Source organism: Lagopus leucura, unplaced genomic scaffold (genome assembly GCF_019238085.1).
Source record: "Lagopus leucura isolate 7727_CA_CO unplaced genomic scaffold, USGS_WTPT01 Super-Scaffold_100001, whole genome shotgun sequence".
In the NCBI taxonomy this organism is placed as follows: Eukaryota; Metazoa; Chordata; class Aves; order Galliformes; family Phasianidae; genus Lagopus; species Lagopus leucura.
Window position 1 is genome coordinate 66,766,451 of NW_024962262.1, and position 25,439 is coordinate 66,791,889.

The 25,439-nt window shown below is 39.3% G+C and overlaps 1 protein-coding gene across 1 annotated transcript; it reads left to right on the forward strand.

Moving 5' to 3' along the window:
* The first annotated feature begins 1,086 nt into the window (after nt 1-1,086).
* OTC (ornithine transcarbamylase) lies at nt 1,087-25,123 on the forward strand. The gene is made up of 10 exons (XM_042868521.1): nt 1,087-1,163; nt 3,673-3,811; nt 4,440-4,521; nt 9,429-9,516; nt 14,139-14,292; nt 20,597-20,719; nt 21,389-21,442; nt 21,546-21,695; nt 22,719-22,856; nt 25,064-25,123. Exons 1-10 carry the CDS (start codon nt 1,087-1,089, stop codon nt 25,121-25,123), a joined length of 1,065 nt encoding a protein of 354 aa, XP_042724455.1.
* The last annotated feature ends 316 nt before the right edge of the window (nt 25,124-25,439 follow it).

A 25,439-nucleotide genomic window follows, 5' to 3' on the forward strand; every position in this document is an offset into this window, starting at 1 on the left:
ATTCCTCGAAGGATTCAGCAGTAAAGTTTCTACAAGAAAGTCACTCAAACACAGTGAAGAAAGGAAAAGCAATTTTTTTTTTTTACATTCGTAAAAGATGGCAGAGAAAGTCAGTTGCCAACGGAAATTCTCCTCCCAGATCAGTTCAGGGTCAGAGTACGTCCATTCACTGGTTTTCAGGTATCTCTTCCCTTCTTTTAACCATTTCTAAAATAAAAGTAGATTTGGGAGTGAAGGCATCTCACTAGTGAGGGGAGCTAGTGAGGGGCTGAGCTTTGGAGCTGAACTTTTGGATGAAGAGCTGGGTGCAAGTCAGCAGGAACAGATTCAGATTGTCAGCAAAGACAAGGCTGTGCGTGTTGCAGTTCCTCACATTGGCCACCACAATCATAGAACCATAGAGTCATTAAGATTGGAGAAGATCACTAAGATAACCTAGTCCAGCCATCAACTCATTCCTCACCATGCCCACAGCCCACGTCCCTCAGTGCCACATCCACACAGTTCTTAAACACTTCCAGGGACGGTGAATCTACCACCTCCCTGAGCAACCTGTGCCCCTACCTCACCGCTCTTTTGGAGAAGAAAATGTTCCTAATATACAATCTGAAGCTCTCCTGGCACAATTTGCCCGGGAGAAGAGGCTGACCTCCACCTCACCACATCCTCCTTCCAACTCCAACTCCTCCAACTTCCCTCATGATCCTGGCCCCCAACACCAATCTACTCTGCTCTCGCTGTGCTATGACAATTCTTTCACCTTTTTCTCCTAGGACAAATATTTCACAAACAGCAAATTGCTGCAAAATGATATTGACACAGTGGTAATATGATGGTTTCACACAGAAGAGCACAAACTGAGAGTTGTGTAATGGTCACTGTGAAAAGTCTTTATCTGTAGAATTTGACCAAAGAAAGATTCAGTTTTGGCCCCAACCAGGCTCAGCCCACACTGCTAAAATCAAACATAAGGTTGTCTGTTCTTTGCACCACACTTGCTTGCACAGCAGCACAACTCATCTGCTCCACGCAACTTCATTTCTGTTAGCTCTGTCTACAGGACTGAGAGAAAAGTTGTGCAAGAAGATGCTTTTCAATTTGAAGAATTTTTACCATATTACAAGATTAACACAGAACAACAAGCATCTGCCACGACATTTTTGGTAAGCTTATCTTCTAGTTTTGTCTGGCATTTAGTGACATTTAATCAGAAAACTGGAGACAAAAGCAATTTAATTTTGCGAAGGAGTGACAGTTTCAGATAAAGGTTTCTCTAGCATTTTGAGTGCCCTTTTCTTTCCTTCTGAGGCAGCAGTGCTGAGACTAGAGGAATTTTCCTTTTAATGTTTGTGAAATTTTATTAATTCTTTCCATGGGATTTAGCTGCACCACTGAGAATGAATGTTCCTTCTTGAGTTCAGTGTACTTGCAGGTACTGCAGTTGATTAATATCTGAATGAAGTATGGAAAATCCTTATGTATTTAAGCAGTTTTTTGACAAGTAGTGGGAGGAGATTATTTCTTTGAAGCTACAAGGTGAATCTCAGTTTCAGTGTGTTTTCTTGGATTGTTTTGTTTTGTTTATTATTAATTATTATTATTTCTACTTAAACTTGAGTCATGCAGGAAAAGCATTATTTGATATAACATTCAGGTAACCAAGGAGACTTGTCTATGTAACTTGATTTTTGATTCTTCAAGGGCATCAACTTGCCCATCCCTCATGGCTTCAGATAAGTACCCATATGACAGTGTTTCTGAAAGACACCTCTAATAGTTGTCACGTGTCAAGAGTCAAATTAAGTTAAAGACTTGAAATCTAATTCTCCACCCACCTATATTTTCGTGTCGGTGTCAGTAAGAATGGAATTAACAGCATTATGTAACAAACAATTAGTGTTAGAAAGCAATACACAGGAATTTTACATACCCAGCCTAATATGTAGAGGCATTTTTATTCATCATTTCTACATTGCCTCTGATTAAAAAAAAAAAAAATGTTTTCCAAGTTCTTATCTGTGAGAGTCTTAAAGAGTTCCTGAAGCCTGGGTGATAATTTTTTTTGTGGATTTATGAATTTTCACTGCTGGCAATTGGTGCAAACTTTATCTGGTTGGTAGCGATGATAGAAAGGCAAGTATGGAAAACAACTGCAGTAAACCTAGATTTCAAATAGAATAATCTGATTTACTAAGCTTTCTATATAACAGTTATATAATTCTTAGGGATTTTTTACACTATATTGTAACATTGGTATAAGCTATCTATCATCACTGTTTTACAAATATTATAAGTTAAGCACACTGTGGTTGATCCTACAAGATAACCTAATATTTATCAAACTATATGCCAGTAATCCAAAGTAATTTCTTTCCCTGGTCAGAACGAAATATGCCAACTACTTGACCTTCTGCCTGTTATATTTTAACTTCAGTGTCTTGTCTCGTGCTTCTTGTCTGGAATTTATTTGTCTACTTCTGCCCCTCTTTCTGAAGATGTGGCCATGGGAAGAGAACACATTTCTGAAGGTCATAGCAGTAAAACAGAATCACGATAGGAACACAGAGATCAGAAAGGGATCCATAGTCCAGTGTTCCTGTAGCCTGACAAGAGCAGATCAGGTCAGCTGTGATTTGCTTAGCCAGGTCTTGAAAATCTCCAAGGATGATAATTCCAAATCCTCTCAGAGTAACCAGTTTTAGTGCTTCACTGTCTTCTCGTGCAGAAATTAATGGGAGATGACAGTGGGTAGGTGGTGTAATTGAGATTAAGAGCTTAAGAGGCACCCACCTGGAAATATAGAACCAGTAGCTGCAGAACCAGATGTTTGCATTGGTTTGTACTCCATTTCATCTGATCAGTTTAAAAATGCTACCTTTTAAAAAATATAGTAAGCTTGTACCTGTCCAAAGCTTTAGCAAGAATGCATTGCAAAGTGTGCTATGCAAAGGATGGCTATCGGTATGGTGCAAAAGAAGGGGCTAATCAGTCACTTTATCTGTTATCTTAAGCTCATGGAAACACGAGCTTGGACTCAACCGTTTTATTAATACATCTCATCTAAAATAGTGGAAATTGTACTCTGGGTGATCATCAACATCCCATTTCATGTGATTCTAAAGTCATAAATCTAGTTGGAGGCACCGTGCACTCCTTGAGTAAATGCACAGCGTATGCTTTGAATGCCTCTGGTATGACAGGAGAAGGGCCAGAGCACACAGCAACACTGTGATTCTGTGATTTGGTTATCCTCTTCCAAGGTCCCTCAAGTAATCAAGAAACATAAATAGGACTGCCATGATTTTTGTACATGGGAGTGGAATGTGGTCTGTGTCCTACCCATCCACAAAGCACTTGCCCATGTTCTGTACCTCAAAGGGCAGTTTATAGTCTACTTACATGCAATTTCATGGCTCTGCATTTGGTTTTGTCTGATTAAGCAGCACACAGTCTGGCCATACACACATCAGAAGGCCTACAGTACAGTGTGATCAATATACTGCATGGTGGCACGTTGTGAAAGCTAGCAAAGCCAGTTAAAGCAATTCAGCAAGCTGATCCAGCTGGGTCAAATGAGGGGAGTGGGACAGATTTCAGCTGCTTGCTTATTGACTTTTGCATGAGTACAATTTCACGTTAGAAGCCAAAATGTTTTTTTCTCTTTTGCCACAGCCATGGGCCACCAAATCAAATGAATGTTTGTCTGAAAGGTCGTGACTTTCTTACTCTCCAGAACTACACAGCAGATGAACTGAAGTATTTGCTATGGGTGGCCTCAGATTTGAAACAGAGGATAAAGGACAAAGGAGAGGTAAAATGCTTTAATTATATTTAAGTCACTCAGATATTGAAATACTGTTCTGAAAGATATTGGAAATCAGCAGTTTAAATGGTTTTCTCTAAATATAATCACTGTAACTCTTAAATCCTGTATACCATGCACTGTGGTTTAGTGGGAAATATTTGTGATAGGGGACAGTTAGACTGGATAATCGTAGAGATCTTTTCCAACCTTGGTGATTCTATGATTCTACACTACAAAACAAAAAAACCTTCCTGTAAAACGTTCAGAAGTATTCTTTAAGTAATACAGAGGACTACAGAAATGAAAAAAATTAAACAGCTTTGCACACGTAACTCCCTGTTATTGGCCAACCCCATCCATTCACATGTGGTGTATATGCCCCATTAAATGTAGGAAATTGAAAACAGTTATCTGTTCTGCATAGGAATAAGATTAGCATCAGAGTTCTACTTAATGCTAGTTCCAATCATCTGCCAAAGTACAGTTGCTTTTTGTCATTAGAATTAGTTATTTCTCTTTAATCTTTAACAAGTGTAACTTTTCTAATGCTGAATCAATATGTGAAAGAAGTATTTCACACTGGAAATCATGTAATGATTATAAAATTGAAATGCCTTCCATTCCCGTTGTCCAGTATTTGCCTTTGATGCAAGGAAAATCGTTGGCCATGATTTTTGAGAAGAGAAGCACAAGAACAAGATTATCTGCAGAAACAGGTAAATTGGAGGGATGGCACAGTCACATTTTATTTGAAATTGTACACTGGGAGTATGGACTTAAAAACACTATGTAATTTTCTAGTTAGCAGTTTTTTACTCAAGAGATGCCTAAAGTTTTCAAGCAAATATAGGAAAAGAATGGTAGCCAACTGTGTTTCTCCTTGCATATTAATGTCACATGAACATCGGCCTCTGAAATATCACCAGACCATTCCAACATGGTAGATCAGAAATAAACTAACAGGCCAAAGTGTTGCTGATGTAATTTCCCACCGTGATACACATCTGCAAGCTTGTATTTTAGTAAGCATCACTAATTTAATCTCGTGCAAGCCCTAACAAATGTCTTTCTAATGTATTATGCATTACCATTGTCACGTTTCAGAGTATGTGTTTAGACTGGGAATCATAGTAATGCCTTGATGTAAATTAGGGAGAGAAGAAATTTAACATGATTACCTACACAGGAAGATAACTTGATGGAAACTCCAGGGTATTAGCCTAATAAGATCAGAAGTGGAACACTATTCTTTTAGGATATAATCTTACAAACACAGGGAACACATGCATATCCTTAATTACATAGAAGTTGCTCTGAAGTCAATGAGACCACTGAAATCAATTATTCATGTGTTTGCATGTCACCAAGAAATTCAGGAATAACTACGAACTGGTGACTGTCTTATGGGTGCATTTTTTACTCAATGGGAGAAGGAGAAGCTTCTCCCTGGTTAAGTGACAGAAAACCTGTTGAATATGCATCTTCTTTTACAAGATGTAAGGGAAAAGGTAAGAAACAAAACAAAACAAAAAAATAACAAAAACAAAAAAGCAAGGAAGAGGTATATAGACTATCTGCAACCACTTCTGAATTTGCTTTTATATCCTCTGACACAGTCTGCGGATCCTGGTCTTTATACGGATTTCTTCCTTTCCATTTCTCCCGATCAAGCAGCACTTATCAGTGTGTTTCTATCTTGCATTCTCTCTTTGTTAAGGCAACCCACCTCTTAATACTGGAGTTTTTAGGCCAGTTTCCAGCTGCCTGCCATATTCCTACATGGGCAGGTACACATGAATTCTCTGAATCTGTTTATCCTTCTTGCTTCTGTATTCAAAGGCAAACACTTTTAGTCCTTGGTTTTGAAGGCTTATGGAACAGGGAAGCTCAGGAAAGTTCAAATGAATAAACTTAAGGATGGGAGTTAGCGCACATAAATTCATCCAAGAGGGATTACTCTCCAATGAAATAAAACCAATTTGCTTCTGAGTGAGAGTGCTCACAAGGGAGTTCAATGCGAGTTAACTCCTGTACATTAACTTCACACCTTCAGTTATTTGGTATTAAGTCCTCTAAGCCTAAAGCTTGTTTCAAAGGCAGACTCAAACTTTTTATGTCCATGGAAACTCTATATATTTCAGCTGCTTTTTAATATACACAAATTCTCCCTTGGAATTTATAACTCAAAACAAATGTAGGGTCACACATGTTCCTTTTAGCTGAATAAGCTAATTTTGTGCCAATTTTCTAATGTCTAGGGAAAGTGTACACTGAAGCAGATTGGAGTGTTTGCTTATAGAATCCAGGAGTCATCTCAAATAGCATTTCCCAAGCATTGCACCTTCAAGACCTTGAAATAGGTCACTTGTGGGACGTGGCTCTGGTGATCAGATTGATGTGAACAAGCTTTGCAGGTCTCAGTAACAATTAGATAAAAATTAATGTATTCCAGTTTAAAGGAGACTTGAAAAGCACTGGTTTCAACATCTGCTCTGTGCAGTGTCTAGGAGATTGCTGCCACATATGATCTCTGTGGAAGTCTCTTCCCAAGTCCTGCCAGATGATTACACAAATGCTGAATGCAGACAGTACATAACCAGGTAGAAATGGAAATGGAACACTGCGGGTAGAGAAGCTCTGTCTGTCTTCTTTCCTCATGTACCAAAATACAGAAGATTCTGACAGGTTTACAGAAGTTCACAGCCACTGGCTTCAGCAGAACTACTGCCAGCTCACTCTTCTTACCATAGGGATGAAGGGAAGAAGAAATAATTGCCTGAAGGCTACTGCCACAGAAATAACTGCATTACTTTCCATGTTCTAATGCAGTGGGTATAGTATCACATGACAGGAATAAAGAGGATGCTTTGTTTTCCTTGCAATTACTAGTGCTATTTAGTTTAACTCAGGTCTGTATAACCACCAGAATTGATGACCTAAATAAAAGAATTTGCATAAGTAGGATAAATAATGTGCCACAGCCTGAGGTCCATTTATTGAAAAACAAAAACAACAAGAAAAAAAAATAACAAAGAAAAAACGTAACAGGAGTGAAACCTGTGGTAATGAGATAGTAAATTATTCTGTCTCTCTAGTATGAATGTCTGATACAGTTTGCTGAAGATATCAGGATTGATATGACACTTTGCATGTGGCTTTGGGAATCACCAGATTGTGACAACAAAGAGGATTACATCTTCCAGTTTTACATTGCACTCCAGTATGCACTAATTTGCTGAGTAAGTGCCTGCATATCTTCAAAAGTCACCAACTATTTTTTTTTTATACTGATAATCTGGATGAAATAATCTAAAACAGATTCTTCTCCTGTAACTGTACACAAAGCTAGAGCACAGGCTCCTGTATTTCCAGATGGAAAGTCTGGGATGGAAGTACGTTCCCGGGCCCTGCACAGATGGCCAGTTCATGAACAGAAAACCAACACATTAGGACCTTGCTATATATACAGACCCAAGGTGGTAGCTCCAAGTAGGCTGCCTGACATCTTGCAGTTCTGAATAAATGTCCAGATTCCTTTTTTTTCTGCCTGGGCATCACTTACAGAAAAATACAATGAGTCCTTGGGAGTCTGCCCAGAGTGTGAAACACCTATTGAAGCATCCCTATTTAAAAGCCTGAAGTGAAGAGCTGCTGTCTTGTGTGGAACTTCATGATATAAATCACTGACATAATCACATAGAACTTTGAAAATAAAAGGCATACGAAGTCTGACAGGAAATGTCTAAGAATCACAGGATCACAGAATCATAGAATGGCCTGGGTTGAAAAGGACCACAATGATCACCTAGTTTCAACCCCCCTGCTATGTTCAGGGTCACCAACCACCAGACCAGGCTGCCCAGAGCCACATCCAGCCTGGCTTTGGATGCCTCTAATGATGAAGCATCCACAGCCTCCTTGGGCAACCTGTTCCAGTGCGTCACCACCCTCTGTGTGAAAAACTTCTTCCACCTTAGAAGTTCTCTGAATCTGAATCTGGTCTCTCTGAAACTTGGGACAATCTCTAATGATGGCAAACGGAAATTAAGGGCAGGCCCACTCACTGGAATGAGTGTACATTGGCTGGATGGAGCAGAGAATTGCCCTTCAGGTGGGGTTATGAACCATCATTATTTTTTTTAATCCTACTTCCAAGGAAATAGAGGCAGTCAAAAGGCAATGAATTGATGGTATTCGTTTTAAAGACTGAACTGATCCAAAACGGAGCACCTCACCTCAACCCTGGTGCCCACACAGCACTTAATGCCATAAGGGCTGCTCTGTGCTCGGGGCCCAGCAGCAGGGCCCACACCTGCAGTCTGAGCTTCACCGCTTGCCATTAGCTCTGAAAGCTCCCCTGTTCCTTACTGGTTTGATCATTCTTTGAAGGGTGGCTGCAGGATCGACTTAATCATTTTCCAGGAGCCTTCAACAACGTGTTTGTTGAAGCTGCACTCCTCACGATGTCTTCAGTGCCATCTGATGGCTGCAACCAGCCCAAGCAGCTTTCAATTTCCTTTTTGCTTTTTTCCCACCTTTGTAACAGCAGGAAATTTGTTAACACCACATCCCTGAGTGCACAGCAAACGCTACAGGGCTACCTATAGCCCAGTTCAAATCCTCTGCTTCGTACTTTCCCAGGTGTGGGATCCATTGCTAAACCAGTTGTGAAAGTTTATAAGACAGTCCCCTCATGGCTCACCCTCTCAGTATTTGGACACGATGGACTTTACACAGAGTTTTAGAGGAGGGAGGCTTTACACTTAAACCAGGCTAGGGCAAGGAGACTCAAGTGTGGTGAAAAAAGATCTTTGCTTCTCTGTGTTGGCTGGTTGCCTGTGTTAGCTTTCTTGTGGAGGTGCAATAGGAATGAGTCAGGACAGAATCCGAGATTTGCCTTTAGTGAGAAGTTTGTCTGTCCAAAATATCCATCAGGCAATTTTTAAGTTGCACCAAATGTTTTATATTCTTAAATGGTGCTCGGATCCTTCCCTGGTTTCCCATTCAAGAATGTGTTTCATTTTTCAGACCTAATCCATTCAGTACATTGGCTCACCGTACAATTTCCTTACTATTGCAGGGTGAAAGGATACCGACAGTGTCTGAGATCATTCCATCTTTCTCTGACACACTGCAGTTTTTTAAGACTCTCAGTCATTTGTGACCAAGCTTAGGGTTGTTATGATGTGTGTGGAAACTTGGAGTCTTCTATCCGAGTGAATATCCTCGATGCATCTTTGCAAGGATGTGGAATTAGACTTAATGACTCAGATGGTCTTTTGTAGTTCTGTGACACTAAGTCCATTAATGTAAATGTTGTAGAAATTCAGCATGATAAATGGGTTACCTAACTTAGCAGGGAGCCATGGTGATGCGTTCAACAATATGTAGTCTTGCAGCTTGAATGGCTGTTTCTATTAACAGAGATCACAATTCACGCTTAAATATTTCAGCAAAGCGTCATATTTGAGTGGTTTTGTCCTATTTATTTGCATCTCGTGGTGTCAGACTTTGAGCATTTGAAACATTTGGATGCCCTGCTGAGTTTTACTGCATGAAAATTATTTTGAGTCTTCGTTGTAGAGGCAGGTTCTTAATTTCTTTTTTATTGTTCTCCTTACAGGATTTGCTCTCCTTGGAGGACACCCTTCCTTCCTTACAAAACAAGACATTCACCTGGGCACTAATGAGAGTCTCACAGATACAGCAAGGTTGGTAAATGTTATTTAACTGATTGCTACATATTTGGCAGATGTTTAATGAAATAGTTGATCAGTCTGAAACTTGTCTTGAAGATTCTTGAAAGATAATATTTTCCTTATGGAAAATGTTAGCAAGCACTCCAAATTTCATAAATATTTACAGGTCAGCTCACAGAATCCATAGCTCTGTACACCAGATGAATGATGTGTTTCTCTGATGAAACACAAGGAAAATGTAAGAAAAATATAAAACATTTGAACATTTTAAGTTTTCCTTTCCTGTCTTTAACTATTGAAGTGGAGGACATATGGGTATTGATAGCAGAAAGTCAAAAACTTCAGTCTGTTGGAGCTTAAACATGCTGACTTCCTGTTAGATACATTACACTGCCAATACCAAAATCAGCTGCAACTGTAGCATTCAGATGTTTCAGAGGAAGTGTGACCCATTTCCTTGTTTCTGTAACTACGTGTTTAATAATGATTGAAAAATCATGGAAACTCATGAGCCTACAAAGGACCCACAGTTAAACAAAGAGTCTGAACTCAGTGTGCCCACCTTGCCAGTTCAGCAGAGCTCACAGACAGCCAGGGGATTGAAATACTTTCCTTCAAAGAGATTCTTCATTCTTCATGACATATTGCCCCAGTTTAAGCAGAGTAGCTACAGCTTCATCTAAGTGTCTCATTCAAAAGCTTCAGAGCACAAGCATCCCAGCTACAACTGGGATAGGGCAACTGCAGGATTTTTCCAGTCAAATATATATAATGGTTACGATTAAAGACAAATGGAAAATATGCTAAAGATATTTCCCCCAAAGTGATGTAGGTAAATATTATTCTCCAAAATTTTCCCTTTTCTTCCTTTTTCACTGGATCATTGCAACACAAGAGTCTCTTGGCAGAGAAGGGTAAGAGGGGATTTTGATAGAGTGCAGTAACAGGGAGATGGGAGGTTGGGACAGAAGAGGTAGAGCCTGCATTGTGAGCAAGCTCTTGGCAGTGCTGACTGTCAACCCATCCCCTCTAATATCAGAGCAATGAGGGGCCGATCTCATCTCTTGGACCCTGGGCACCATCAAGCAAACCTTCAGGAAGAGGAAGGATGTGGTCAGGGTCCTTATACAGTGCTGCCCTACAACTTCACCAAGCACCATCCTACCAGATGTGCAGCACTGTTGTCTGAATGCTCTCTGCTATTCAGACCTCAATGCTATGGCAAATCCAGCCGTCTTCTGATTCACAGAAGGACATATTTTTTGTAGGCGAATTTTTACTCTTTTTTCTCAAATAAGATAATAAAAGGCCAGTAAGTCTTTGGTTTGCAGTATCTTGAATGATCTTTGCTTGTGCACATGAAAAGGAGAAAGATGAGAAACACAAGAAATAAGGCAAAAAGAAGCACTCTTTTAGCCATTCCAGAGCAGACTGCGTTCTGTCGAGAAGATTCTTGCAATACCAACTTTCCATGCAAGACCTCACCCCAAATTCTCTGGGACAGCTTCCTCTTCCAGATCAAGCTTCTTTCAAGATCCTGACCTAGGGATTCTGCTTCTCTGCTGAGTCACATCACTTGTGTACTGCAGTGGAGTGAAGGCTTTCCAAAGTCATTACAGAGCCCCACGTACTCTGCTTCACTCCTGCTCTCATTAGAAGAATTATTGTTGACTTTGCATAGCCAAGACTGAGTAGTTTACCCACAATAGCAATCTGTTATTAATTCCTTGGCATTTCATGTGAATGAAGGATGACATGCCATCCTCATTCAGTTTAGGTGAGAATGATGAAAGAATGCTTGTAGTAACCCCAGAGAGTATTTCAAATATCTATGGTTTTGTGTCTAGGCCTCTGAAGGCCTTAGAAGTACTTAAGATTGAGACTTTCAGCAAAGGGCACACAGGACTTCGTAAAAGTCCTCAGTTTTTATCATAATTGCTGCATGTAAGAGTGGAAAGCATTTCTTCTGTGAGTATATTTTATTCGTTTATTAGATGGTCATGATACAGCTTTTCCATACTTCACAAGATGTCTATGTGTATACCAACACAGTAGCAATTGCCACCCATTAAGTATCTTTTCAGTGCTGTTTAGCACATCTAATATCCTAGGTGAAATGAAATACCTAAGTACTGTATCTGTGTTTTCTACTGTAGAGAAGTTCCACTGAGAAGTTCCACTGTGCACCATGATAGCTCAGTGGCCATAAGGTTCAGTACTGAAGAACTCCTAGGATGATTTTACAAGCCCATGAGCATAATTAGGGGATGAACATCTGAATCTATGGGGATATGCCTCTTTACTACTGTCAATCACAATGAAACAGTTTTTTCAGATAATTAAACCTTTAGAATTAATACATACTTTCAAAAATTACATAGAATACTCCAAACTCTGGATAGGAATATTCTACCCCAAATGAATGCAAATGCCCTAAAATCACAGTGCTGTGCTAAAAACAAACAAACAAACAAACAAACAAACAAAAAACAGAGACAACCACGCTGAAAGACCTTACTGCCTTTATTTTTGAAATCCTTAACTGATATTGAGCAAAACTTCACAGCTTTTATTGGTAGAAATGAAACTTATTTTGAAAAGATTCATATGCAGCATTCCAATGTACTCATGTATTTCCAAGTTCTGGGATTTTGAGGATTAAGTTTGTAGGCTCAAGATCTTGCAAGAAAAGAAAAAGAAAGGAGGAGAGGAGAGGAGAGGAGAGGAGAGGAGAGGAGAGGAGAGGAGAGGAGAGGAGAGGAGAGGAGAGGAGAGGAGAGGAGAGGAGAGGAGAGGAGAGGAGAGGAGAGACTTGTAGTTAATGATAATACAGGAACCTTGATAACTCCATCAAATCCATAGTCACCTAATAAGCCTCTTCTTCACCTTCCAAAACTTCATCTTTTCTAAAGACTTTTTTAGCCACATCTTTTTTTTCCCTGTACAATCCCTGCCTTGGTTTCCTTTAAATTTGTTTGATTACAAGTGATTTCATGTCCTTAGATGAGGGTTTGATTTCTATCTGAGTTGAATTTGGCTTTGATTTTGCATAGTATTAACTCACTTTCCACCTGGACTTCCTACTATAAAATATGACATCTAGAAATGCTGGCAGAAAGACTGAGAACTTGCTAGTAAGAATCCAAGAGTTCTAGTAGCTACTAGAGTAAGAAGAAAATCCATCAGTGTTCACTACTTGGACATCTTAAAATACTTTATCTGTCGTAAGATAGGAGTCAGCAGACCTAAAAACGTCCAAGATAATTCTAATGTAATTGCCTCTTTTTCTTGTATGATGCAGGACTAAGTGTACCTTGTTTAGTTAGCCACCTATTAGATGGTAACAACATGGGCCACACATCTCATCTCTGATGTCTAGTTTAGGTTTTCCACAGTCACATCCTTCAAGCTAGAATAAACAAATAAAAATGACAGCACTTGTGAGCTAAGAAGAGAAACAGTCACACAATCATTCCGATAGCTTACCTTCAGTAAATACTTTGTTCAGTTTCTTCTTTTCACTCATGGCTGCTACCAGCAGTCTTCAGAGAGAGGTCTGCATGGAATCTTGTAACATTTTATAAGAGGTTTGCTTGTATGAGGCATGACTGATGTCAGTAGAAAAAAATTGTTACTGATTTACTCCATCAGGAGATGTGTGTGTGTAAAGGCCGTGCCATTAAAAGCTATATTTCTACAAGAGGAGATCTCAGAATCCTTTCTGGCTAGTCAGAAAATGATACTGCAGTGTTTTTTCACACTCTCTTATCCAGTCTCTTCCTTTTTTTGTTTTAAGGTCCTATTAGAGATAACATTAACGCACACAAAATGCTACTTCAAAGTCATGCTTCGGGGCCTGATTAAAACAGAAATGCAGAGAAATGCAGAGCCCTTATCCATATTTAATTTATCTAAAGAATTCAGGGCACACTAAGTATGCTATGCTAATCCACCATGCTAATCTCTGAGTCTGTCACACTTTGGCAAATGAGGCTAAAGCCAGAGTGTCACAGTGACTCCTGCCTGTCCCTATCCATATACTGAATTTCAAACTCAGACATTACTGTAATTCTGAGACCATGTGTATCAGTGTGCAGCTCTGCAGATAGGAGGAAGAACAGGCTGGTATTGTCAGCTTTCTGTTTCTATCTTTGTTAAGATCAGTAAGTAATTGTGGTAATCTAAGACAAATCCGTAGTCCTAATCCTCACAAAGGTCAAGATATCATACAGAGACACACTCAGAACATCTTTACCTTTGGTAAAAGACTCAAGAAATCTTATTCAAACTTATCAAATTCTTCAAATATTACAATATTGCACAATCTCTTATCCTAGTTCATTTACCTTAGTATTTATTGATGCTCTATCTGTAGCTACAGTCAAAAGCTAAGAAGAAATATCAGGAGCTTTCATTTACTTGCTATAGTTTCTTAATAAGAAAAACTGCTTACTTTTTGCAGCTTGTTAAATATCTGCATTTAAGTGTGTTATGGGGGCATCATAAATAATTCAGACAGCTGAACATTTCTGATTCATTACCACTTTTCATTAATATTTATATGCTGCATTCTGAAGGATGCACTGGGGATGTATTTATTATGTTTGACTTGGATATTTTCTGCCATCCCCCAGGGTGCTGTCCAGCATGACAAATGCAATCCTGGCTCGAGTTTATAAGCATAATGATCTGGACCTAATGATGAGAGAAGCCACGATTCCAATAATCAATGGATTGTCTGATTTATACCATCCTCTCCAGATTTTAGCTGATTACCTAACCCTTCAGGTACCAATACAATTCCTGCTTAACATCGCTGGAAAAATCGGGTTCAAAACTATTCAGTGGCACGTTTTTTTAAGTGGTAATTACATGACACTTGTTATTTAAAGAGATCTTTATCCAGGAATGTAATTAAGAACCTGCTTAATTTAAAACAATTACTTTGCTCTATCAACTGTAGTGGGACTGAAGTTAAGCATAAAATTAAATACTTCATTGGAATTAGGCTGCAATTCAGAAAATTTGCAGGGAGGGCTACACACAAAGATAAAGGCAAGATGCTGGCTCAACTAATGCCAACAGGAATTTTGTCACTGGCTCTAAAAAGCTCAGTAGTTCACTCTTGATTCTGCCCTAGCCCATGAACAAAAGGAATCGTTATCCATATTTTAGGAAATTGATCAAACTTGTTTTTCCAAAAGCCAATTAATGTTACAAGTGCAAATCCCTTATATTCAGGCTCTTAAACCTATTTAACCTTTGCTCACATAAAAGAATAGATAATGAAGATCATATTTTTAGGTCTAATCCAATAATATGTTGGTTTGATGTAGCATTTTGCATGTAGATAGCATTTTACACATAGACTGCCAGATGTTTATCTGTGAATGGAAGGACAACGGTGTGTTACAATCAATCAAGGAACTAGCTTATTAAAACAGACTAGTGTACTACAGGGCTGGTTAACAATTTTGATGAACTCTTCTGACCTTGTTTACTTTCTGAATGAACAAAAATCATACTGCTTGAAAAAAGGACAGTTGGGATAATTTTGTGATTCATTCAGCTGTGTTTCTCAGCTCCGCTATGGGACATTTGGTATGTGGAAAAGATCTTGTGGTAGAAATAACAAGTTATTCATGCCTTAAACTGTGAATACAGAAACATTCATATGTTTAGAGAAAATTACTTCTCGTTACTTTGATTCATGCTTGTCTTACAATTTTCAATGCTAAAAAGTGAAGAGACCAGCAAAAAACAGTAAAATTGAGACTAAAATGCTTTGCATCCCTCAAGATATGGTACATCTTGGAGATCCTATTAAGCCAACTTCAGTGAGCTGTTCCAACTATGTAAGATGGTAAACCACAATGAGAAATTCATCATCATCAAACACCACGTATCATCTTTTTATTTCAACATTGTGTGCAATTATAAACCAGGAGTACATTACGGCTGTGTTTTGGGAGGTTTCTATCTTACCTTGCTTGTTAGCATTTACCCCTTGGTTATTAGCATTTACCCCTGGGTTATTAGCATTTTCACAATTATGAAAAGCAGATTTCATTCATAATCATGACTCATAATCTACGTAACTACTGATATCTGCCTACAAACGTAGTTTCATCCTACATAGCTCCAAGCCACTGACTACAGCACTGAAGTACCACATCTCTAGTCAATGAAAAGAGACTGCTGAGCATCTCAATTACCCTCCAGGGATGGAACTCTTTCTCCACTGATCTTTCTCCAGTGATCAACAGGGAGAAAACTGTTGAGATTAGCAGAATGAGTAGGTGCCCTGTGATAGGCATCCTCAGCTTCTCTGTTGTGTCCTGGAATGGGGAGGCTGTGGTAGAAACTCCAGGTGAACATCCAAACTGGATTTTCCCCTGGTCTAAATACCCAGGGTGGCAGCAGTGGCAGTGACTGTATTGCATCAAATACTGGGGAAGGAGTCTTTGAACAGTGTTTCTGCCTATTGGACATGATATGAAAACAGGACTTTAACAGTTGGTGCTCAAACAAAAGAAGCATCCAACGTGAACAGGGATCATGATGAATTGAGCATTTGCAGACATAGATCTCGAGGAGTGATTTACTTTTGGCCCTTCCATCATGTTCTTTAGCTCCTGGCAAGAGCTCTCTAGAGGACAACTGCATGGCTACCCCACTTTGCTGTGGGCGTGCTGCATTGCTGGCTTAGGATCTGCTTTCCACCCTCACTTTGTTATCCAGGAAGGAGAGGAGAGGGGAGGCAGGCCCTCTCAGCAGCACACCACGGGTGTTGGCACTGCATGCCAACTTTGCTCTTTTCTGCAAAGCACACTGAGATGTAGACTAGTTTTACAGCCAGCTGCTCGCAGTAAAACAGCATTTCAGCCATATAATGAACGTTACCAGTTCACAGAAGCAGAATGAACGCTTGAAGAAGCAGGAGTCATGGGGTCTGGTTGTTACTTACGCAATCAAACTTCTCATGTGATTCTCTACAGGGTAGAAAGATGTTATCTGAGCACAACCTGCAAGAAGATTAACATGGGGATGTTGAATAGTATCACTGATTCTTTAAATCAGTTAGAAGTTCACATATAACATTTGGACTGCTTTTCTGTGATGCAAAGGCAATTTATTTGATTTATGCATACATGCAAAATGCAATAGTGACACAGACTGATAGCCCCAAATTTACATGTTACTGCAGAATTTATGAAGCTTATTTCTCTCAAAAATCTCTTCCTTATCTTCTTCAGTTCTTTCCTGCCTGGATCTGGATCTGATCCCTCTGTGCTGTCAGTACCTACCCCAAATGTAATTTTTTCTCTTCCTTATTTATCCCCCTGTATTTCTTACTGGAGCTCTACGTACACACTGACCCTTTTCATGTTTAGCACATTTTTATTCTTCCATTTCCTAAATCCCATTAATTTTGCCACGTGCTTTCTAGAATCCCATGGATGTTTTCCTTACCATACCTCTTATTGCTTTCTAAAATTTTTGGTTGTGCTGAGTTTGCTCTTGAGTTATAGCCCACTAGAAATGGTTGTGAACATTTTGCAACCTGACTGGGAGAGTGTGGGGATGTGGCTCTTAAAGCTTATGAGTTGATGTGCTGTTGCTGTGCACCTGGAGAGTCATTTTATGCCTGTGACTGTGCTGAAGGGGTGAACCAGTTGCTTCCCAATCCTGCCTGCTGCCACTCTGTCTCCGGGGCAGAACCTGTGACTCACAATTTCTGTTCTGCAAAGCTTGGCTGGCCTGCAGCATCACACAGTTTGTATTCTGGGGACACACCATGCATTGACATTGATTCAATTGATATTAATGCCACTGGCCAAATCAGCTAACTTGTAGCTGAATGCAGGACAGCCAGACTGGTAATTAGAGTGGATCTGTATGCCACTAGCTTTTATGTCATTGGTCTGAAGGGAAATTTCTTTTTCAGAAAGAAATGGTTGGCATGGAGAAACATTTAACATAATAAGTACATCAATGGTTCCTTTTTAAATACTGTCACAAATTGCAGCATTGCCCAGTTTGAAGAAAGATAGCGTACATTCTCAGCCTTTTCTCAAGCTGTAACACAAAGAGCTCTAGTTAATGGAGTTTTCAAATTCATCACCATTCATCATAATTATTCTCACAATTAGGAATCCCAACTAAGATCCAGACTGATTCTCTAGAGTATGCTGTGCCAAACACCAAGCTAAGAATACATAAGACAACTGACGCAGCATCTGCCTTCAGCTCAGTTTGAGAGCCAACAGACCTGGCCCCATTTTTCATTCAGTGGATCATACATGTCTCCCAAAGGGCTAAAGCTCTGACAAGCTTTCCATTAAAATATTTTGACAGATTATTGATTCATCATTCAAAAGCTTGTTTTAATTGAGGGTCGTTACAACTGCTGAAGCCAAATGTTTCAGAGATAACTTAAAATATTGTCAGTTTCAGTCCAGCTGGAAGCAATTCCAGGTGGAGTCAGACATGAAAGTCCCTCATTAATTAAACTAGTCTTCTCTAAATATACAACAGTGAGCATGCTTATTTTTACCCCACGATTTGATACACTGATATACTGCAACTATGGTTAAGAACGGAATGAAACACAGTAGAATAAGCGTGAGAGTGAGAAAATTGACTTTAAAATGGGCATTAATTATTTAGCAGGGATTTTCCTCGAGATTAACAAAGCCAAGTTTTTTTCCACTTCATCAACAGTGACCAGCTTGCTGAAGAGTCATTCATAAGGGAGAGGAGCTCCAGAACTTCTAAATATTTCTGTGTGGCATTACTAGAAGTTCAAAGTCAGGTTACAAAAATGAAGAGAAAGTGTAGAGCACCCAAGAAGGTAAAATGCCTATATCAGTATAACACAGTTTGGAAAACCTTGGGAGTGATGCAAGGGAAAAGTATCTTCAGAGGCTCTGGTGATCTGAATGTATTGTACAGATTATGGCTTAACCTGGATCATTAGGGTCATGGCAAAACTCTTTTAACAGGATTTCCTCTGTGTGGTTGAACAAATCTATACTGTAAAATAGAAAAACAAAAAGTAAGTCTCATATACAGCAGTTTTTGTATTGCATTAAAGCCTCCTGGTTTAAGCCAGTACAATTATTTTATCTTTCTCATGTTCTTGGTAGCTGGGGATGTATGCAATATAGGATGTGTGCTCTGAGGATAAGCATCACAGTCACAGTCACAGTGAGCTGACTTCAAATGAAGAGGTTGGAATTGCAGCAGCAGTGTACAGTGGCAGCAGAGAGCTTAGCATGGGATGTAAAATAGGCTCCACAAGCACACACACAGCTTGACTCTGCCTGGGCTATGACTTTCTCCATTAGCTAAACATCTTCATTATGATTAGCTCAGCTATGCACACTCTGTGTAGCAGTCACTGCAGTTGTAGATTTGCAGTTTGCAGTACAGATTTTGAGGGTTGTTACACAGACATCTTCAGTTCTTCATATTTCATCCATAACAGCTAGTAGTTTGGGAAAACAGAAAAGTATTTAATATGCATTGTGCTTCTTTTAATTCAGGGTAGCAGCTGGTAATAAGGTGGAGGTTATTTAACATAGCCATATATTTGTGACTCACTGCTCAGTGCTTTGAGCATTACAGGCTGTGATGCCTATTTTTAAACAGTGAGATCAGAAGAACTGAGGGTTGTCTCATTTGCTCTTGGCTGTGGGTTTGTGTCTCAGCTATCGCTAACCCCTAGCTGGAAACAACTCCTTAAACAAATGCCTTACTTTTGCCTTCTCCTAGGAGCATCACTGATAGGAGATGTGGAAAGATTTTGAAAGATTCATAAAGGCTTGCAGAGCTGTTATGCTATCACAGCTTCCATGACCACAAGGTCTTGCTGTTCTCTCCTATGAATGCCCCTGCATCACAGCTCTGCCCATTAGACTGTTGCTGTCTAATAACCTGTCAATGAAGAAAACCTATTGTTTTACCATACAATAGTTTTAGTTGTTAAACTGCAGGCAGCACAGGACTCAGATGTAGATCTCAACTACATTTAATGTCATTAAATATTTCACATGCTACTATTTTTGACTTAAGACCGGCAGAATTGACAGTAAGTTTGTTCTGGAACAACTTCACAGCTATTTGTTCAGGAGAAGCTGCTGCCAGGAGAGGGGAGTGCAGTTTCAGCCCTCTTCTTGTTCAGCCATTTGGCGTTTTTGCTGAGTCTGTCTGCAAGGTAACCTGTCATTACAGCTCTGCAGTGTGGATGCTTATCCCAGCTGACAGCCATTGAGCTATGTCACACAAAGTGCTGAAACACTGTCTGGCTTCCAGTTCATACAAGGCAACAGTTTCATGGCCCGATTTTGAGCTAAGAATAAAAGGCTCTCCATCATGCCTTCAGTGTTTCAAGTTGAGGTGGAGTAGTACAGAGCCAGGTATATAGAAATATTTGGTTATATCTTCACAATGTTTCTGATGTTAATTTAAGTACATGTAAATGTGCATATACAGAACAAGCCTTACTGAAAGGCTTCAAATTATCCTCGTCTGGAAATACGAGCTGCTGTTACTCTTGTTCCTCCTTAGGCCTTATCCATTGGTGACTGAGAGCCAGAGTAGCCATACATGTACAGGCTGTGAGTGACATTAGGCAAAGCTCCAGCCGACACTGTGGGGCTGTTTCAGGTGAGGGTAATATACACACTCTAAAGATCATTGTGTTCCTTGGCTGTACAGCTGAGAGCAAACCCCTGAATTTCTAATGTTCACCAATATTTACGAGCACTAAGCCATAGCTATACCACTTCAGTGCTGAATTTACTGCTGTGCCTCCCAGCCTAGGCCTCACCATACAGCGTACATGTCAATGTGTTCTTCATCAGAGAAAGCTGCAGCGTTTCTTCTGAGACATGGGGAGCATTCTCTCACCATTCATCTTGTGTGTGTAGCAGGTTCAATTAAACCTGTGGTTTTATATTAACAGCAGCTAGCATTGAAACAGTCAGTCTTAGCACCAGACCAATTTGACCAACCACTCCTCCCCATGGCATCGCCTTGCTCTGTTCTCTTAGGACATAACACCAGGAATGTGTGACTCTTTTGGCAGGAGCACTATGGTGGTCTGAATGGGCTCACCATTGCTTGGATTGGGGATGGAAACAATGTCCTCCACTCCATCATGACAAGTGCTGCAAAGCTGGGAATGCATCTCCACATTGCAACTCCCAAGGTATGAAAACTGCACACATGGAGAAATTAAGGCAAACTTTGCCTATCCCATCTCAGCCAGCTCGATGCTTCCCAAGGGCCTCACTTAGCAGTGTTTGTATCTCAAGTGTCAGCTTGTAGAACCAAGGTTCAGAATCGTGATTCAGTTGTTTTGATGCAAAACAGGAGTAATTCTCACTTCAACTTCAGAAGGAGTGAGGAGAATTCTCGACTGTACTGTAAGTTGCAGAAGATGATCATTCAATTTGAGAAAATATTCCAAAGGCACCAAAATCCCCTTCCCACCACAAATGTGAGAGCCATTTGTGACTGATAGAAGTTTTGCGTCTTGGTTCAAATTGATGGTGCAGCTTTTTAGAATGCTGCATTGTAATGCTATATAGAGTATTAAACAAAGAATTGGTTTAGAGCAAAAAATTAAACCATGCATAGGTATTGTATTCTGTAACCACTGACATATATTTTCCTTACATTATCAGAATAATGTCCACCAGTTTATCTCCAAAGTAAACTTGCAATGAAGTCTACCTAATTTCTTGAAGCTTTACAGTGCCGAAAGACAGTCTCTTCTGACAGAAAATGTTTCAATCAGTATGTTCCTAATTAGTGTTAATGGTCATTAAAGATCTTACACATGTTCCATGGTGTAATCTATCATCTCTTCTGGCAGGGCTTTGAGCCAGACCTCAGAATAACAAAAATAACTGAGCAGTACTCCAAAGAGGTATGACCCTAATAAACAGCCTGGCATGGTAGTTTAAATAGTTTATTTTTGCTATAATTGAAGCTTCATGATTTCCTGATCTTCTTTATTTTATTCACATTAGTATGGTACCAGGTTGCTTCTCACCACAGATCCTTTGGAAGCTGCAAACACTGCCAATGTCTTAGTTACGGATACATGGATAAGCATGGGGCAAGAAGAAGAAAAGAGAAGAAGACTGAAGGCATTTCAAGGTTATCAGATTACGATGCAGGTAATAATTCAGATTACATCTTTGCTTCATCCTTTTACAGATTTGTAAGAATCAACATCAGCAAAACGTGGGTTTGGTATTTCTTTGAAGGGAGCTGCAGAAAAACCACATGCAAACACCACTTCAGCCAGAAAATACACAAAAATAACAAAGCTAACTTATCTATGTCACATGTCCTAGCCTCTCTCAGAGCTTTGCAATGAGATCTAGCTCCAGAACATGACCAGTGCAGGTTTAGCTAATCCTTTACTTCTTTCTTGTTTGGCATCAGAAAAGATTCTTTGTATTTTACTTAGGATGACCAACTCACAGATTTTGTCGTAAAGTCCATAACCTGGGCAGCGTTTCAGGCAATGTTGTGTACGTCTGCCAGTGTATAAAGCACTGATTATATATGTTTAAAAATCATCTCATTGAAATGCTTGTCAGAGCAAAAGCAGAAAAAATGTAAAGTCGTAAATCATCCAAGATAAAAAGGACATTTTCCTTGCTGATAGAATTACTGGTTTAATTCACTGTATTTTAACATAAGTTCATAAAATACTATTAATGAGTAAGTCTCTGAACTGGCTTAAAACTTCATTGTTCATTGATATTAGATCACTGTGTTATGAGGAACAATATCAAAAGAAAAAATATCACAGCCTTTTAAATCATGGTTTAATGTGCTCTCGTTGGAATTATCAATAGTATGACATTATTGTATGGCACTTGAATATAAATTGCACTTTATTGATCCACGAGGTCACCAGGGTTTTTACTTCTTACTACTGGAGCAAGAGAAATAGGAGTGAAAATTTGGCTTTTGTGAAGTCAGCATTGAACTCTTACTGACTTAAATGGGGATTTTCCCCTCTTATTCACATATGAGCAGGTCTTTTGAAGTCAGCAGAATTATTCTTAGTTCATCTTCAAAGTCACTAGAGTGGAAGATAATATAAATTTTGTTAACTCTTTTACCAGTTAAAGGTTTCATTAATTACTAGCATATTTCTTTAATTTTTTATTCTCCTTGATCTACAGATTGTGAAATCTGCTGCCTCCAACTGGACATTTTTACATTGTTTACCCAGAAAACCCGAAGAAGTTGATGATGAAGTATTTTATTCTCCAAGATCACTGGTTTTCCAGGAGGCAGAAAACAGAAAATGGACAATTATGGTAAAAAAATAATTATATATATATATATATATATTTGGAGGTTAGGGTCAGCTTCTGTTCTGCCTTACACTACAGACTTGCACGCAGTATGGTCCTTCAATAAACCCTAAATATGAGTGCATAAGTTTTGAATGCACTCCACGGTACATCACAGTATTGATTGTAGGCAACATACACTTGTAGAACAAATACTTCTGGACACAGATATGATCTATTTTGATAATAATCTGCAGTTGTTTGTTCCAGTTTTTATCATTAAGGCAAACCTTCAATATGAACTGAATTTTATTAGTACTATTTTTTTGTATTTGAATTGCTGGGTTTACATAAATGAACTTAGCTGCTCCATTTTAAAGCATGTGAAAAGTTGAGGTCCCAGGGACTGGACATACAAACAGCAGTTTCCCAAGCACTTGGAGAAGACAGTGCTAGAGATTCTGCAGTTTTCTCTCAAGAATACTTCCACTGAAAACAATAGGAAATTTCCCTGATAAAGCACTGCAAGAGCAAAGCTCTGAAGGAGCCTGCAAAGTTATGGTATGGGTGACACTGTGTGATCCATGGGAACCATCAGGGTACACTTGACATTTAACACAAGCCATAACTTTTTTCACAGCATTTCTGGAATGTCACAAAACCACTTCCAGATCTCAGTAGCCTGTTATTTACTGCTGGCTTTAGAACCATCATGTTGACAAAAGCTAGTGAAAACTTTGAGATGGAAAAAAAACAAAATGGAAATGGCATAATCATAGCTCTCAGCTGAACTCTGGGTGTGCTCCAAGTGAATATGTAGTTGAGTACTGTATGTACCAAAACCTCAGATTTTGGACACAGTTAAAATTATTGACAAATAATTCTTCAAAGATTCCATGCATGATCTTCAGCCTTAAAATTATGAAAAGTGCTCATATTTTAAAAAATTTTTACAGTATTTAATTACCCTGAAACACTAAAAAGCAAAACAAACAAAAAATGCTTTTACTTTGGGTTCAAGCTACACGTTTTGTTTGGATAAGAGAAGCGTCACAATTATAGAATCAGGGAATCATTAAGGTTGGAAAAGACTTCTAAGATCACCTAGTCCAACCACCAACCCATCATCACAATGCCCACTGACCACATCCCTCAGTGCTATTAAGCCACATCACTCACTCGTACTTACGAAGCTAAAAAAAAAAACCAACCCAAAATGTATGGGCTTTGTTTATATATTATTTTCTACCCATTTCAGCTCACCTAGCAAACTGAAAAAGGAATTATTTGCTCAGCTGTAATTTCAAACCAGGCTGAGAGCAGCTGTGAAATGGGTGGCAGTGGGGGCTGCACGGCTGTGTTCCATCCCCACTGTGTGCCTGGGTCTACCTGTCATACTGAGCAGTGCGGGTGGGATACGAAAGACCCATGGAGGGCCCTTGCAAATCCAGTTCTGGACCAAAAAAAATGATTTATAGTTAGACATGGCTGTGAAATCATAACAGTGTGAACCAGGTAAGACTTTGTCAAAACTGAGCCAGCACAGCAGCTTGTGGCGTGTGCAGGTATGAGGAGCACAACAAAGCTGCTTCATCACTGTTTTATTCACCTGATGTTCCCATTTCTCATTTCACGGCCATACGAAAGGTTTGTTGGAATGTGTATTGAATATAAGGGGAAAAGCAGGAGGAGTAGATGACACACTTTCAATTTCAGTGAGGATTTTTCATGTTTTAGTGCAGAACGTATAGCTAAACTGGGATAAATTTCCAAGTCCTTATTCAGGTATGACTGTTGATGATGCTAATGGAAGTTCTGCTGAACTTCTTCTGCTGAATGGAAGGTCTGCAAGCAAACCTGTATGTTTTTGGGGTACCTACCTCATTTTCTAGGTGAAGCTGAGGATACAAGATAGCACAACAAAAAGGCCTCAGATTTTGCTCTAAGTGTGCTTTGTCTGAATTTCTGCTTGGCCATCCATTAATATATTTTGTCTGCACTGAGAAAATCTATCAGTTGCAATACAGGACATCCTAAGTGATTTTCAGCTCTTTCCTGATTTTTCATCAGAAATTCTAGCAAATAAATCTAAGTGTGCACTTTTTGTCAGGCCAATAATTCTCAACACAAAACTCCAGAGCTAGAAAATACTTTTTCCCTTATTTATTTTTATGGAATATCTGTTTCCAATGTGATTGGATTTTTTTTTTTTTCCTTTCTACCTCCTCTAGGCTGTCATGGTTTCCCTGCTGACAGATTACTCACCACAGCTACAAAAGCCTACATTTTGATGCTTGGATCCCAGCCAAGAAAAAAATGTTCCTCATTGGCAGAATATTCTGGTCTGCATATACATCGATCCTCTTCAGAAAGGATCAAGGCAACGAATGATTCTTTAATAAAATTGTAGGGCTAGCTTTGCTGAAGTGTGCAGAATTGTATTACGTTTGTGAAAATGTTTGAGGCAATAAACTCCACAGCGAAAGTCACTTCTCATTTAGAGCCTCTCAGATACCTTTCCAGTGATCAGCATCACTGGAAGTTTTTTGGGTTCCACTTTAATGATTGGCTCTGCCAGCATCATGGATATATTGTAGTCTTAGATGT